This window comes from Bubalus bubalis, chromosome 20, assembly GCF_019923935.1.
Source record: "Bubalus bubalis isolate 160015118507 breed Murrah chromosome 20, NDDB_SH_1, whole genome shotgun sequence".
NCBI lineage: Eukaryota > Metazoa > Chordata > Mammalia > Artiodactyla > Bovidae > Bubalus > Bubalus bubalis.
In genome coordinates, this window is record NC_059176.1 from 15,530,894 (window position 1) to 15,547,855 (window position 16,962).

The window sequence follows — 16,962 nt, forward strand, 5'->3', positions numbered from 1 at the left end:
TCCAGTGGTCTTGTACGGATGTGAGAGTTGGATTATAAAGAAAGCTGAGAGCCAAAGAATTGATGCATTTGAATTGTGGTGTTGGAGAAGACTCTTGAGAGTCCCTTGGACTGCAAGGAGATCAAACCAGTCCTTCCTAAAGGAAATCAGTCCTGAATATTCATTGGAAGAACTGATGCTGAAACTCCAATACTCTGGCCACCAAAGAACCAACTCATTGGAAAAGATCCTGATGCTGGGAAAGATTGAAGGCGGGAGAAGGGGACGACAGAGGATGAGATGGTTGGATGCCATCACCAACATGATGGACAGGAGTTTGAGTAAGCTCCACGAGTTGGTGATGAACAGGGAAGCCTGGTGTGCTGCAGTCCATGGGGTCGCAAAGAGTCAGACACTACTGAGTGACTGAACTGACCTGATACCATTTTTGGATTAGTTTCCATTGTTTGCTTTGTCTCCCCTCTCATTATGGGTTGTGTTTTCCTGTCTCTTTGCATGCCTGGTAATTTGTTACCAGATGCCAGGCACTGTGAATTTTTATCTTAGATATTTTTATATTCCTATAAATATCCTTAGCTTTGTTATGAGATATAGTTATTTGGAAAGTCTGATCCTCTCAGGTCTTGCTTCTATGTTCTGTTTGGTGGAACAAAGTCAGTCTTTAGCCTAGGGTTTATGCATTACATAGATGAAGCAAAACTCTCTGGACTATTGTACAATGCCATGTAACTTGTAAGGTTTTCCACTCTGCTGGTGGGGAGAGAAAAGTATTCTTGGCCTTGTATATGCTCCAGGGATTGTTCTTTGTAACTTCTATGAGTGTTTCTTGTTCTGGCTTCACACGCATCCTTGACCAATACTCAGCTAAACATTCGAGAGTACTTCTCTGAAGGATTCTAGAGTTCTTTAAGAAGCTATATCCTCCTCTGGCATTCTGCTACAAGCTGTAGCTATCTTGGCCTCCCCAAACTCCCAGTTTCATCTCCATTTCTCCTGATATGTACATGGTTTTCCCCTCCCTAAGCTGTGATTTGAAAACTCTGCAGGAAGAAAGCAAGGGCAGTTATAGGGATCACCTTCTTTGTTTCTTAGGGATCACTGTCTTTCACTGCCTGATGAACAATATTCTCAAAACCACTTCATATATTTTGTATGATTTCTTTAGTTCTTTCTAATGTGAAGGCAAATCTAATACCTGTTAATCCATCTTGGCAAGAAGTAGAAGTTTAACAGTTCTACTTTAGACATATTAAATTTAAAATGTCTACTGTAATCCAAGTGGAAGTGTCAAGTAGAAGCTTAGAGCTTATAAGCTTAGAGCTCAAGAAGATACCAGGAATTCAGATATGCATTTATGAGAAATCAGAGTATGGGTGGAATTTAAAGCTATGAAGCTGAATGAGATCATTTAAGAAAGGGATTGGCAAACTATGACTCACTGACCAAATCTGGCCCCATCAGAGTTTTCTTCTATAAGTCAAATTTTTATAAGTAAAGTTCATTTAAGCACAGCCATCCCCATTTGTTTTCATAATGTCCAAGCCTGATTTTTCATTATAACAGCAAAGTTGAGTAGCTGCAACAGAGACATGTGGCCTGCAAAGTCTAAAATATTTTACTGTCTGGCTGTTTATAGGAAAAGATTGCCAGCCTGGATCCTTGAAATGAATGTAAATAGAGAATGTCAGTGGATTAAATTCTGGAGCACTCCTTAATACTGAAATAAAACAGAACACCAATAAGCACTAAGTACTGAAGAAGGAAAAGAACCAAGATAAGCTCGCACATAGCAACAAAGACCCAATGCAGTCAAAAGAAAAATTAATTAATTAAAAAAAAAAAGGAGTGTCAACTGTATTACAAATGATGCTGAGAGGCTAAGTAAATGACAGTAAATGACCAGTGTAGATTTAGTAAATGGTTATTTTTGCAGTTTTAGTGAAGCAAAGTGACGGTCATGGAGGGGAGGGTTGAAAGTCAATTAAAGAAGGCTGAGAAGAGAACAAGAAGTGAAAAAGTAGACAAATGAATTGGCATTTTTAAGGTCTTTTGCTAACAAGTGAGGAAAAAAGAAATGTGAAAATGTGAAGAAGGTGTGCAGTTTAGGAAGGATTTTTAAAAAGAAGAAATATCATGGCACATTTTCATGCTGATGAATATGATCGAGGACAAAAAGCAAAACTGATGATGAGGTACACACTGAGGATGAAGACAGACTGAAGGAAGAGAGGAGGAAATGGGACAGAGCAGCCAGTACATGCTCCAGCTGAAGCAAGTGGATGCCACTGTCTTTCTGTTTGCCTTGATTTACTGGCTGGGCTGGCTGGGTAGCTATGCAGCCGTGGCAGAAACAGAGTAAGTATTTTCAAGACTTTTGTAGAATATATGTCACAGAGAAACACTTGGAGAAATGATGAGATTTGTACTTAATACCGAACGCTTAATAAAGCTAAACTATATCCTTATAATACATGTCATAACTGTTAATATAGCACTCTATGAGGCCCAGAGTTCAGCGCTATTAATTATAAGTTGGGAAAAACCCAGACTGCCTAAGAACTTAAGTAATCATTTCTACAACTAATAGGAAATGTTTCAATTTATAAAAGATAATTTCAGCAAACTTTTGGGCCAGGGATGGTAAACTCACCAATCCTCATCAGCTAAAAGCCTCAGAGCTTCTGTCAGTGCTACTTCGGGTTTGGAAAATGGCCGTAGTTCTGATGAATCCATTATTTCTGGACTATGAGTGACAGAGGGCATCCTTTCTTTATACTGTGGAATGGCTCCAGGAGATGCTTCATCTAAAACAAAGAAACATACTAAATAAAGCGTAAACTAACTCTGATACAAAGGGGTACAAATAATATTCTGACCATGGAGTCTATAAATATTTCTTATAGAAACTTATATTAGTTTGTTGTTGTTATTTAGTCGCTAAGTTGTGTCTGACTCTTTTGAGATCTCATGGACTATAACCCGCCAGGCTCCTCTGTTCCATGGGGTCTTCCAGGCAAGAACACTAGAGTGGGTTGACATTTCCTTCTGCTGGGGATATCTTCCTGACCCAGGGACTGAACCCTGCATTGCAGGTGGATTCTTTACTGCGGAGCCAGTGGGGAAGCCCCAACTATTAGTTCAGTCTCCAGCAAAACTGTAATACCTGATGTCAAAGTTATTTAAAAACTTATTTTATATAAAACTATTAAATTACATTACTATAAATGTTTAAGTGGTTTTGCAGTCATGAGTCATACAACGAAGTTTAGCTTTAACAGCTATCAATAAAAGTTGGTAAGAAGAATATGATCCCATTTTGTAAAAAAAAATGTGGATGCATACCTAATTTACCATACAATTGATAACAGAAATAAAGCTTCATAACAACTGTATATAAATTACCAGTTTTGCTACTGGTATATCATTTATGGTATACTAAAAATCCTAAGATCATATGTAGTAGCATGATCAATGGTTCTTCCACAATCAAACATTTACCATCCATTTTCCAGATATAAGGCATTGTGCTAGATACTGGGGAAGTAAGTGCCCAGGGCAATGCCTACCACAAAGGCACCGAACACTGTAAGACACATGTAGTGAAGGTGTCAGAAAGAAAAGAAAATCAAAAAGATAAAATAGAATGTGTAATGGCTGTTGTAAGTGGGTAGAGATTAGTTATTTTTTCATGTTAAGAGTTTTTTTTGGCTACACTACATGGCATATGGGATCTTAGTTCTCCGACCAGGGATTGAGCCTGCATACCCAGCATTGGAAGCACTGATTCTTAACCACTGGGCCACCAGGGAAGTCCCTAAAGAGATATTTAAATACTTCATATTAGATGTTGTGACAAATGCTTTACAAACTTTACATTTAATTCTCTCAACAAAGGTGTGATACATATTCTCATTATCTCCAATTTGCAGCCGAAAATACAACTGAGTTTTACTGAGGCTAAGAAATGTATTCAAGGTCTCCATGCTAATGAGTGGCAAAGGCAGGATTTTCATCTAGGCCTACTATCGCTCTTGATTTTATATAAAGAGGTCTAAGAAAGAATTTGTGCTTTCCAAATTTTATCACATACCAGGTAAGAAGATGCATGCAAAAAGATGAATATATTATTTTGGATTACTGAAGTGATAAATTAATACCAATTTTTGAGTAAATCATATCTGAAGAAAATTACATGACATTTAACGAATATAATAAATAGACCTCAATAATTTTTTTGATGGTTCAGATGTACCCTCATTAGATTTCATAAATAAGATTGATATGTATTAAAAAAAAAAAAAACCTTTGGAATTTTATAACCCAGAAAGAACAGCAAATTTAAAACAGCACAACTATCATTTATTGAACTCCTGCCTGCATTGTGCTAAACGCTTCATTTACATCATCTCATTTGATTCATTTGACAACCTTATGTGATGGTTACTATTATTCCTGTATTACAGGTGAAAAACTGTTGCTAAAGTTTTAAGGACTTCCTCTCTATATCTATTTTACTTTCATTCTCAAGAGAGAATAATTCATTAGGAAGGGATGCGTATATAACACCAAATTATCAACCTTGGCATTATATGACAATTTCTATTGTTTTTACCTGGAAAAAAGAGAAACAAAACAAAACAAATATTACTCTGGAAAAGGAGGTGTACAGAACATCGATCTAAAGCAGTGTTGCCCAGGCTAGGGGCTTTGTTTTGTTTCTTAAACTTCCTCTCTTGCAGACTGATATTTTATAAAATACAATAAAAGTGTTATGACAACAGTCTCTAAAAGGTTGTTCTCACTTTCTGTATTTATCTTGTAAACATACTCTTCTGTTCAAATAATATAAGGGTAACTTCAGGGAAGTACTCTCCTTATACTTCTTAGAAATAAAACCTGTAAAGCCTACATTATAGGTGAAAAATCACAAAATTAGTTGATGTCTCTAGAATGAATATGCAACAATTTGTGATTTGTTACAATTTATATTATTTGCTATATTTGTACTTCCATTCCTACTTTGAACTACTGGCTTAGGTAAGAAGTTTTGTGGGTTTTTCCTCCCCTAGATTTTATGACAGTAATAGTGAAATTATTTGAGAATGCTGAAAATTCAAATTTCAAAGTTATAAATTCAAATTTCAAATAGAGTCATTCAAATTTCAAATAGTTATATATCATATTATATATAACTATTATATATAGTTAATTATATATGTTACTGAGTCATTCAAATTTCAGTATGATAGTTCAACATATTCCACTATTAGTCATATATCACCCTCAGTTAAACCTCAGTACAGTAGTTTTAGAGTATTATGAGTTAAATAAAATCACACCAAATGTTAAATTCCACTTACTTTGAGGTGCCATTTTTTCATTTCCTGTAAGTCTCATTCGTTCCCAGGGACTCTGTTCCTTCTTTTCAGAATCTTTAGTGTCAAAAAATTCTTTTTCCTCTTTTCTCTTTTGTCTCATCTTGTCATAAGTAGATTTTGAAATAGAAACTTTAATCTGCATGAAAAAGTTCAAATAGCTCTAATCATTTAGAAAATTTGACACTTAAACTATCTTATTCTAGGCAACTGTAAGCTATACAAAATAAATTATACATTTCTTAGTCCTTATTTCAGTAATTCTAAAATTGAATAGAATTACACAGTACCAACTGCGAACTAAATTTGTGCCTAAAGATACTAGTTTGTTACTCCTTGAGGATATCCTAGAAAATTGTCAAATATATACATACACACATATATATGTATATAAAGTACATGTAGAATATAAAGTACATTAGATACTTTACACCAGAATAACAATATATTTGGTGGAAAAGGAGAATTAATCTATCATTTACGTGATTAAGGTTCAGGAATTTCAATTACATTGAGATTTAAAAAATTATAATCAAAGCACTTTTATCACCCCAAATCTGATATACCCAAAACAATGATGTATCATAAGCTTGAATTTATCCTAATAATTAGGAAATAACCTTACATCTTTTTCATTCTCAGAATCAACATATGATGGAATACTCTGCTGAACTGCTCTTCCATAAATCCCTGGTGGTGGTTCAGTATTTTTAACTGAAAACGAAACCCCATTTTCCACAGAAGTTATCACTGATTGACTGCAGGTTGCTGGTGCTGGAATTGGATTTCCAAATACCCCTGAAAGCAACCAACCATCAAACTGTCATTAGATATTTATGTGATGTTATTCTGGACAACAAAGTTTTAAGACAAGGTTTTAAAAGAAGTAAACAATATAATAAGAAAAACATGTTAAATAATCACAAAATATAAAAACACCTTATCAAAATGATACTATAATAAGAAGACATTTCATGATGATGTCAAATGAGAACTGCATATTTGCATATTGTAAGTTCTGAGTTCACATGAATGAAAGGTTAGGTGAGCTGAGTGTTTAAGGTGGTTTCAAAGAGCAAGGATTTGAGCTGGGACTGGAAGACATAAAAGAATTTGAGTAGACAAGTGAGGAAGGCAGGGAGAACATCCTATGAGATAAAGGTGTTCATAAGCAGAGCTAAACAAGTAGAAAGCATGTTTGTGGAGTGATGTTTGGGCACAAGGCAAATAGAGAAAATAAGCATATAAGGGGAGGTTGAAGTCAATCTGAGGAGGATCTAAAATTAACTTAATGATATCAGCAAAGAAGTCAGGAAAGCTTTCTAAGCATTTCATTCTATTTACCAAAAATAAGATGTACACCCTCAACATCTATCATCATATTCTAGTTTTGCAATTAAAAAAGAATCTAGTTGGGTTGTGTTAATGGACTAGATGGAGAAATCTTTTTACAATGTATATAGGTATTTAATCATCACATTGTACACTTTAAATGTCTTACAATTTTATTCATCAATTATACCTCAATCAAGTTGGGGGAAAAATGATAATTTTAAAGGATATTTGCAAACAAGTCGTTCAAAGGTTTCTCAACCTACCTGAAATATATAACAGATACTAATTAAGATTTGTCTAGTCTTTGCATGAGATGTTATAGAATTATATGAATTTATATTGATTACTAAGTCAATCAAAAAGGACTATAATTTGAATTTAAATGGCAATAAAATTATTTAAGCTATCCTAGAAGTATCTTAAAAAGTGCCTAAACTGTACCTGTCACATAATACATCTCTCTGAAAATTACTGACATAAATTTACCATTGTTTCATTAGAGGATAGAAATGTGGTGCTAAGTATTCACTTTTAATTCTTTCAATTTAACAATTTTTTCAAAAAGAAAGTTCTATTCAACACCTGAAGCACACTCTTCTCTATTCTTTATTGATATGCTTTGCTTATACATGAAGAAAACATACATTTAAAAAGCTAAATAATTTTAAAATACCTTTTCCAACAACTACTACTGAGTCTTCTGATAAGGTATTTGTAGACATGAAGTCAAAACTGGAAATTTGGTGGAAATTTGATGATGACCCTGTAGATGCTAAAGAAACAAACAAAAAAGCATTAAAAAAATACATACTTATGTAGTATTTTAGGATATCATGACATGGTTTTTTAAAACTGAAAATTAATTTCACACAAAGAATTTATCATTTATATATTTACACATTAATTCAATAAACACTAAGAATACTTGGTTTGTTCAGTGTATATTCTTGTGTCCTTTGTCATAGATTAATTGACTGCAGGTTTGTGGGTTTATTTTTGAGCTCTGTGTTCTGTTCCATTGATCTATATATCTGCTTTTGTGCCAATACCAAGCTGTTTGATTACTGTAACTTTGCAGTATTGTTTGAAGTCTGAAAGGAATGCGCCTCCAGCTTTTTTCTTTTTCCTCAGTATTGCTTTGGCAATTCTGGGTGTTTGTGGTTCCATATACATGTTATTATTATTTGTTCTAGTTCTGTGAAATTTATCATGGTTATATTGATAGGGATCACATTAAATCTGTATAGTTTGTTTTGGGCAGTATAACAATATTAAATCTTGAAATCAAAGAGCAAATATATCTTTCCATTTCTTAAAATCATCTTCAATTTCTTTTATCAATGTTTTATTGTCTTCAGTGTATAGGTCTTTCACTCTTGTGGTTAAGTTTAGTCCTAGATATTTTATTTAATATTTGGATGTGATTTTTTTTTTTTACTTTCTGGTATTTGGTTTTAAGTATAAAGAAATGAAGCAGGATACTCTTGTATCCTGCTACCTTGCCGAATTCACTTATTTGTTCTAATAGTTTTTGTGTGGAGTTTTTAGGGATCTGTATATAGAGTATCTGGAGAAGGCAATGGCAACCCACTCAAGTACTCTTGCCTGGAAAATCCCATGGACGGAGGAGCCCGGTAGGCTGCCATCTATGGGGTCGCACAGAGTCGGACATGACTGAAGGGATTTAGCAGCAGCAGCAGCATGTAGAGAGTATCATATCATCTACAAATAGTGACAGCTTTACATCCTCCCTTCTGATTTGGATATCTTTTATTACTTTTTCTTGTCTGACTGCTGTGGCTAGAGCTTCCAAAGCTACACTGAGTAGAAGTGGTGAGAGCAGGCATCCTTGCCTTGTTCCTGAATTTAGCAGGAAGGCATTCATCATTTCACCACTGAGTATTATGTTGGCTGTGGGTTTGTTGTAAATTGCTTTTGAGATTCATTCCCTTTGTACCTACTTACAGGGCTTCCCTGGTGGCCCAGATGGTAAAAAAAGAAGCTTGTCTGTAATGCAGGAGACTTGGGTTCAATCCCTGGATAGGGAAGGTCTTCTGGAGAAGGGAATGGCTACCCACTCCACTATTCTTGCCTGGAGAATCCCATGGACAGAGAAGCCTGGCAGGCTGCAGTCCATGGTGTTGCAGAGTCAGACACGGCTGAGTGACTAACACTTACCTATACCCACTTTGGTGAGAAGTTTTTTTTTTTTTTTTAAATAATGGATGGATGTTGAATTTTATCAAATGCTTTTTCTGCGTCTATTGAAATGATCATATAATTTCTGTCTTTTCTTTTGATGATGTGATATATATCACATTGATTTGATTAGGTATAATAAACTGTCCTTGAGACCCTACAGTGAATCCAACTCAATCATGCTTTTTGATCCTTTTTATGTACTGTATTGGATTCAGTTTGCTAATATTTTATTGAGGATTTTTACATCTATATTTATCAAACATATCAACATGTAATTTTCTTTCTTCTTTTTTATTGTAATTATCCTTGGTTTTGATATCAGGATGATGGTGGCTTTTAGAATGAATTTGGGAGTGTTCCCTTCTCTTCAGTCTTTTGGAATAATTTGAGCATAGGTGTGCAGTCTTTGTATGTTTGGTGGAGTTCCTCAGTGAGACCATCTGGTCCTAGACTTTTGTTTGTAGGGAGTTTTTCAAAATAGATATTCGATTTCTCTTTTAGTAATTGGTTTGTTCAAATATCTGTTTCTTCTTGATTCAATTTTGGCAGACTGCATATTTCTAAATACTTGTCTAATTTGTTGGCATATAAATCTTTATAGTATGAGTTTTTGTATTTCTGTGGAATCAGTTGTTATTTCTCTTTACTTTCTTGTGTTGTTTTTTGGGTCCTATCTCTTTTCTTCTTGAACTTGGCTTGAGGTTATTAATTTTTTTTTTTTTTAAAAGAGGGGGCTCTTGATTTTATTGATCTCCGCACTTTTTTATCTCATTTATTTATTCTCTGACATATATTTATTTCCTTCCTTCTGCTGATTTTTGGGTCTCATCTGTCCTTCTTCTAGGTCTTTTAGGTGGGAGATTTTTTGAGATTTTTCTTCTTTCTTAAGGCCTGTGTCACTATAAACTTCCCTCTTAGAAAAGTTTTTGCTGCATCCCATAGATTCTGTAAGGTGTTTTCATTGTCATTTGTCTTGAGGTGTTTTCTGATTTCCTCTTTGATTTCAATGATGACCCACTGGTTTTTAGTAGTATGTGGTTTAGTATCCAAGTGGTTTTTTTTCTTCTTCTTATTTTCTTTCTGTGGCTGATTTCTAGCTTCATACTGTTGTGGTCAGAAAAGATACTAGAAATAATTTCTATCCTCTTAACTTTGTTAAGGTTTGTTTTGTAACCTAGTATGTGGTCTACTGCAGAGAACATTCCACGGGCACTTGAAAAAAAAATGTGATTCTGGGGTTTTTGGATGTAGTGCCCTATAGATATTAATTAAATCCACCTGATCTATTGTATCATTTATGATCTCTGTTTCTTTACTGATTTTCTGTCTGGAAGATCTGTCCATTGGTTTCAGTGGGGTTTAAAGTTGCCTACTATTATTGTATTCCTCTCAATTTCTCCCTTCATGTTTTTAGTATTCATTTTATATATTTAGGTGCTCCTATACTGGATGCACATGTTAATAAATGTAATATCCTCTTCCCATATTTATCCCTTTGTCATGATAGAATGTTCTCTTTACGGACTTTGTTTTTAAGTCAATTTGTCTGATATAATTATCGCTACTCCCATTTTCTTGCTACTTCCATTTGCATGATATATCTTTTTAGATCCCCTCACTTTCAATCTGTGTGTGTCCTTTACCCTAAGATGATTCTCTTGTAGGTAGCCTATTATAGGTTCTTGTGGGTTTTTTTTGTTTTTTTTTTTAATCCAATCTGCCACTCTTTGTTTTTTGATTAGAGCATTTAGTCCACAGACATTTAAAGTAATATTAGTAGGTATGTCAGATCAGATCAGATCAGTTGCTCAGTCATGTCCGACTCTTTGCAACCCCATGAATTGCAGCACGCCAAGGCCTCCCTGTCCATCACCAACTCCCGGAGTTCACTCAGACTCACGTCCATCGAGTCAGTGATGCCATCCAGCCATCTCATCCTCTGTCGTCTCCTTCTCCTCCTGCCCCCAATCCCTCCCAGCATCAGAGTCTTTTCCAGTGAGTTAACTCTTCGCACGAGGTGGCCAAAGTACTGGAGTTTCAGCTTTAACATCATTCCTTCCAAAGAAATCCCAGGGCTGATCTCCTTCAGAATGGACTGGTGGGATCTCCTTGCAGTCCAAGGGACTCTCAAGAGTCTTCTCCAACACCACAGTTCAAAAGCATCAATTCTTCAGCACTCAGCCTTCTTCAGAGTCCAACTCTCACATCCATACGTGACCACAGGAAAAACCATAGCCTTGACTAGATGGACCTTTGTTGGCAAAGTAATGTCTCTGCTTTTGAATATGCTATCTAGGTTGGTCATAACTTTCCTTCCAAGGAGTAAGCGAATGTACACACTGCCATTTGAAAACTTGCCTCCCAGCTGATTTTGCATTTTTTCTTTTTGTATTTCCTTTTAGAGTTTGATGATTTTCTTCTATATTATGCTAGAGTTCCTTTCTTTTTTGGTTTTGTGAATCTACTGTATATTTTAGATTTGTGTGACAATTTTGCTGGGTAGAGTATCCTATGTTGCAGGTTTTTCTCCCTTTCAGGACTTTGAATATACAATGCCATCCCCTTGTGGCCTGCAAAATTTATGCAAAAAATCAGGTGATAGCCTTATGGGGGTTCCCCTGTAACTGACTCTTTGACTCTTTTCCTCTTGCTGTCTTTAGAATCTTTTCTTTTTCTATGTTAATTATGATATGCCTTTGTGTGGGTGTTTAGGTTCATTTTGTTTAGGACCCTCTGTACTTCCTGTACCTGGGTATCTGTTTCCTTCTCTATGTTTGAGTAGTTTTCAGTCTCTTCAGCAAGTGGTGTTGGGAAAGCTGGACAGTTACACGTAAATCAATGAAATTAGAACACTACTTCACACCATACACAAAAATAAACCTTGTAAGACCTAAATATCAAGGCACCATGAAACTCCTAGAAGAAAACATAGACAAAAAATTCTCAGACATAAATTTTATCAATGTCTTCTTAGATCATTCTCCAAAGGCAAAAGGAACAGAAGCAAAGATAAACAAATTAGACCTAGCCAAACTTATAAGCTTTGGCAGAGTGAAGGAAACTGCTGTATAAACAAAACAAAAAGACCACCTATGGACTTGGAAAAAATATTTGTCAATGATGTGACTGAGAAGGGCTTACTTCATAAAATATGCAAATAGCACATACAACTCAATAACCAAAAAACTGAATAACCCAATCGAAAGTGAGCAGAAGACCTAAATAGACATTTCTTCAAAGAAGACATACAGAAGGCTGACAGGCATGTGAAAAGAATAAACTAGGAGTACGGGATTAACATATACACACTACTATACATAAAATAGATAAGCAAAAAGGATTTACACAGGGAACTATATTCAATATCTTGTATTAATAATAATCTATAAGGAAAATTAATCTGAACTGCTGCTGCTAAGTCACTTCAGTAGTGTCTGACTCTGTGCGACCCCATAGACAGCAGCCCACCAGGCTCCCCCATCCCTGGGATTCTCCAGGCAAGAACACTGGAGTGGGTTCCCATTTCCTTCTCCAAGCATGAAAGTGAAAAGTTAAGTGAAGTCACTCAGTCGTTTCCGACTCTTTGCGACCCCATGGACTGCAGCCCACCAGGCTCTCGTGTCCATGGGATTTTCCAGGCAAGAGTACTGGAGTGGGGAGCCATTGCCTTCTCCGAACTACATCTCTCTATATATACATACATGAAACTGAATCACTTTGCTATATATTTGAAACTAACACAATATTGTAAATCAACTATACCGCAATTAAAAAAAAATGAAATCTAGTTCAGACTAGGCACTGGACAGAAAAGAAAACTTTCTTTACTTAAGGAGTTCATACATATCAGAATTAAGAGTTTTGAAGATGTTAGAAAATAATCATAGCACAATAATCAAACAAAAAGAGGATAACCTTGAAGGAAAGCTTCTCACCCCTGGGAACAGATCAAGTCAACCTCACAGCAATCTGTACTTTCCTAGATTAACTTCTACCTCAGTTTATGATTATTTATTTAATTATTCTTTCCCCTACTAGACTGTAAGGGGATAGGACTCATGTTTAGCTTTGATTATCATTCTTTTCCAGAGACCATTAGTACAGTGCTTGGCACACAGCAGGTGCTCAATAAATATGTTAAATGAATGTTACAAGACAAAAAAATGAAAGCAAAATACAATTAATTTAGGGTCAATTGACAGAAACATCTGGTAGCCCCAGAAAGTGTTCAATGACACAGAAACAAATCTCAGTAAACGGAACAATTTGCTCCACAATAGTTAACAAACATAAAATCTATACATTAACTATTAAGAGGTGATTGATAATTAAACAAATCTCATGGGAGGAAATACATAAAGACTAGACCTAAGTAGTTTAATTTCATTTATAAGAAACACCGACATAACGCCATTTTTTTTTTCCACTGCATCACTCAGCATGTAAGATCTTAGTAAGATCTTAGTTTCCTGACCAGGGATCAATCAAACCTCTGCCCCCTGCATTGGAAGCATGGATTTTTAATCACTGGACCACCAGGGAAGTCTGACATAGCATCATTTTTAATATTACTTTCACTTTTTACCCTATATTTTATTTAAAGCAAAGAATTATTGAAAGAAATATTGCTCAAATCTCAATTCTAAAATAAAGATGTTTAAAAGATTCTTTGCATATGAACTATCCTTTGTTGTTGTTGTTATTTCTGCCCCATTTATTCAAATAGAGAAAGAGAAAATATTGTTATAGAATCTAGTTTGCTAGCAACAAACATCCATCTTAATCACTTTCTTAAATCGTTAATTGAAGTTCAAGGTTATTATGCTAGAAAATGGTCACATTCAAAAGGACAATCAGCAGAGGAGAGAAAGAAGAGGAGGTTTGGAGAGCTAGTTCTAAAAAAGTCTGAGGTTTCTTTCTTGCAAAAGAAGTCCATTCACATCTGTCACTCATCACCAATATTTCTCCTGGGAGTCTTTTTATTCCTTTTAGCATTGCACTCAATATTTACTTTAACCTGATTATTTGAGGATGCAGGTTTTACATGATTATTAGTTTTGGCTGGCTCATCATCACTCCATTCATTTGATATGTGACTTCCCAGGTGGCTCAGTGGTAAAGGCCAATGCAGGAGACACAAGAGATGCAGGTTCAATCCCTGGGTCAGGAAGATCCTCTAAAGTAGGAAATGGCAAACCTCCCTGACAGAGGAGCCTGGTAGATTACAGTCCATGGGGTCGCAAAGAGTCAGACATCACTGAGTGACTGAGTGCACACATACACATGCACCATTATATACAAAGCATAATACAGATATAAAGATGCCTATATCTTAATCTTATCTTATACTACTCCAGACCAGAAGCATGCGGAAAGCTTTATAAAGAAATGGATTTTAGCCAGCTTCAAAAAGCAGATATGGAGTTCCCTGGTGATACAGTAGGTAAGAATTCACCTGCCAATGTAAGGGACATGGGTTCGATCCCTGGTTGGGAAGATTCCACATGCCACGGAGCAACTAAGCCACAACTAAGCAACTAAGTACCACAACTATTAAGCCCAAGCTCTAGGGCCTGCGAGCCACAACTACTAAGCCAAACAGTAGCAACTACTAAGCCTGAACACAACAACTCCTGAAGTCCATGCACTGAGAGCCTGTGCTCTGAAACAAGAGAAGCCACCACAATGAGAAGTCTGCATACTGCTAGGAGGAGAAGCCTCCGCTCATCACAACTAAAGAAAGCCTGTGCACAGCAATGAAGACACAGTGCACCACAAATAAATAAATAATGCCAGAGGATAGGGCATGAATAGAGGTATACTAAGAGGTAATGCTTCCCTGGTGGCTCATATGGTAAAGTGTCTGCCTACAATGTGGGAGACCTGGGTTCTGTCCCTGGTTTGGAAAGATCTCCTGGAGAAGGAAATGGCAACACACTACAGTATTCTTGCCTGGAAAATCCCATGGACAGAAGAGCCTGGTAGGCTACAGTCCATGGGGTCCAAAGAGTTGGACACGACTGAGTGAGTTCACTTTCACTTTCAAGAGGTAACGCAAGAAAGGTAATAAGCTGAGGCAAAATTATTAAGGGTATGAAAAAATGATGCTAGAGTTGGAAATTTATCCTGTGAAAACCACTAAAGGTTTTGAGCAAGGAAGAGATGATTAGAAAGATAATTCTGGAAGAGTATGTACACTGAATTGGAAATAAATGAAAATAAGAGACAAAATGTCTTATCAGAAGGCTACTGTAATTACCCAGGGAAGAAGTTACCCAAGTTAAACTGAAAAGAACTGGTAGGACTGGTCACTGCCTGAAGGGTAAAGAGAAGTAGAAAAGATGACTCTAAAGTTTTAAGTCTCCATAACTGGGCAAATGATAATGCCACTAATAAAAACAGATTAAAAAAAAGGAAGAGGAATAAGTCTAGAAAGGAAGATAAGTTTGGTTTTGAATATGTTTATTCTTGTTGACCAGATAGATCTAGTAGATGTTTGGTTTAGAGTTGGAAGTGTAAGTTTGATGGAATTTTCTGTAGTAGAATTAACTGTTGATCAAAGATATCAATATTTTTATGATAAAAAAAAAAGCCATTGGCAGTAAAAAAATATATTCAGCAATTATTTGAAAACAATGAAATTATATTTCCTTTAGAAAAAAAATATTTTTGTATTTGGTTTTTCTTATATAAAAAATAAAATATGTAAGTAAATACAAAAAAACCCCGTCATCCTCTTTTGTATTAATAAAAACAATGGGCAAGTGATCTTTCTCACAAAGAACAGATACTATGGATTATCTTACAGATTAAATTTTTAGAAATTTACCAAAATAAAAACAACAAAAAACAAGAAAAAGTGTCTAAAATCAAGTTCACTCTTACTCAATTTGCATTAGTTTCACAAAAAGTATACATAAACTAAAATGCCTGACTACCTGGACATATATGACTTAAGAGGACCAGAGACAACAAAAGTTGACCTTATTATAAAAGTTGCTACACACAAAAAAATGACAGTTCCTTACATTTACTGGTAGACCGCAATGCTGAAATACAGGTGACTTCTATTTACTCTATTTAAATATTTATGCCCTTCAAAATTGGGCTTCCCTGATGGCTCAAAATTATTGCCTCTTACTCTGAGGAAAAAATGTTAAAAGCAGCTGTAACAGGTTCTCTGGGCAGGAGGGGAGGGAAGCAGTCATAGAAGTGCTGCTTGCTATTAAGTTTAAAAAAAAAAAAAAAGAAAAAAAGGGTACATTGTTAACAATGGCTTGTGATAACAAAAAAACTTTCCAGGTTCTACTACAGGAAAATTATAATCCTGTTTCCACAGTTTTACTCCATGGTTACAACATAAGTAGGCATCTGGGAATCATTTGTTCATATGACTTCTCCACCCCATTTTAAAGTGGCACACGTACAGAGAGTGTGTCTGTATGTGTTTGTGGGTAAAGGTCAGCAACGACTCCCTAGATTTAACCTCTCGGGTAACAGGTTCCCTGGATTAACTCCTGAGACATAACCATATATTAACATGTAAACTATGTGTTCTATTTGGCAGAATTATTTTGACAACCACACATCAGAAGGGTAAGAAGAAAAGTCTCAAAACTGAGAAATCTCAGTTAGTTTTTCTTTATTGGCATGTTAATGGAAGATATGAAATTCAAAGACACTCAGTCCTAAAAATGAACTTGTGATTGAAATGTACTAACCTTTCGTATGCTTATAATGTCTTGGTTGTTCCTTATTTTGTATTTTTAAAGCACTAGGTGAAATGTCATGTGACCTATCCTCTTCAAAGTCACCACATCCAAACCCATAGTTCATACGATGACCAATTATGCTTACACTGGATGTTGTAGTCCCTATAAAATAAAATACATAAAACAACTTATCTGAATGATATAGGTAACACCATAAGGAAATATGGATCTCTTCTCTATCTTGGCTCCTAACGTTTTAGAAAGGTTTCAATAATACTAGAAATTATAACATTATACTATGTTTTTTAAAGTTTTACTTTCTTTTAAATATTGTAATA

At 35.4% G+C, this 16,962-nt stretch overlaps 1 protein-coding gene across 4 annotated transcripts in view; it reads right to left on the reverse strand.

Annotated features, from left to right (window-relative positions):
- Window positions 1-16,962, reverse strand: part of TOGARAM1 (TOG array regulator of axonemal microtubules 1) — a 79,732-nt gene that overhangs the window by 20,530 nt on the left and 42,240 nt on the right. For 3 of the 4 annotated variants that reach the window (XM_025271419.3, XM_025271418.3, XM_025271421.3), the window contains 5 exons: window positions 16,634-16,786; window positions 7,384-7,482; window positions 6,001-6,173; window positions 5,361-5,514; window positions 2,651-2,804 (listed from right to left, as the gene is read on the reverse strand). In XM_025271419.3, coding sequence (XP_025127204.3) covers window positions 2,651-2,804; window positions 5,361-5,514; window positions 6,001-6,173; window positions 7,384-7,482; window positions 16,634-16,786 — 733 coding nt within the window. The remainder of the gene's footprint in view (window positions 1-2,650; window positions 2,805-5,360; window positions 5,515-6,000; window positions 6,174-7,383; window positions 7,483-16,633; window positions 16,787-16,962) is intronic. The other variant, XM_025271420.3, reaches the window with a different exon arrangement.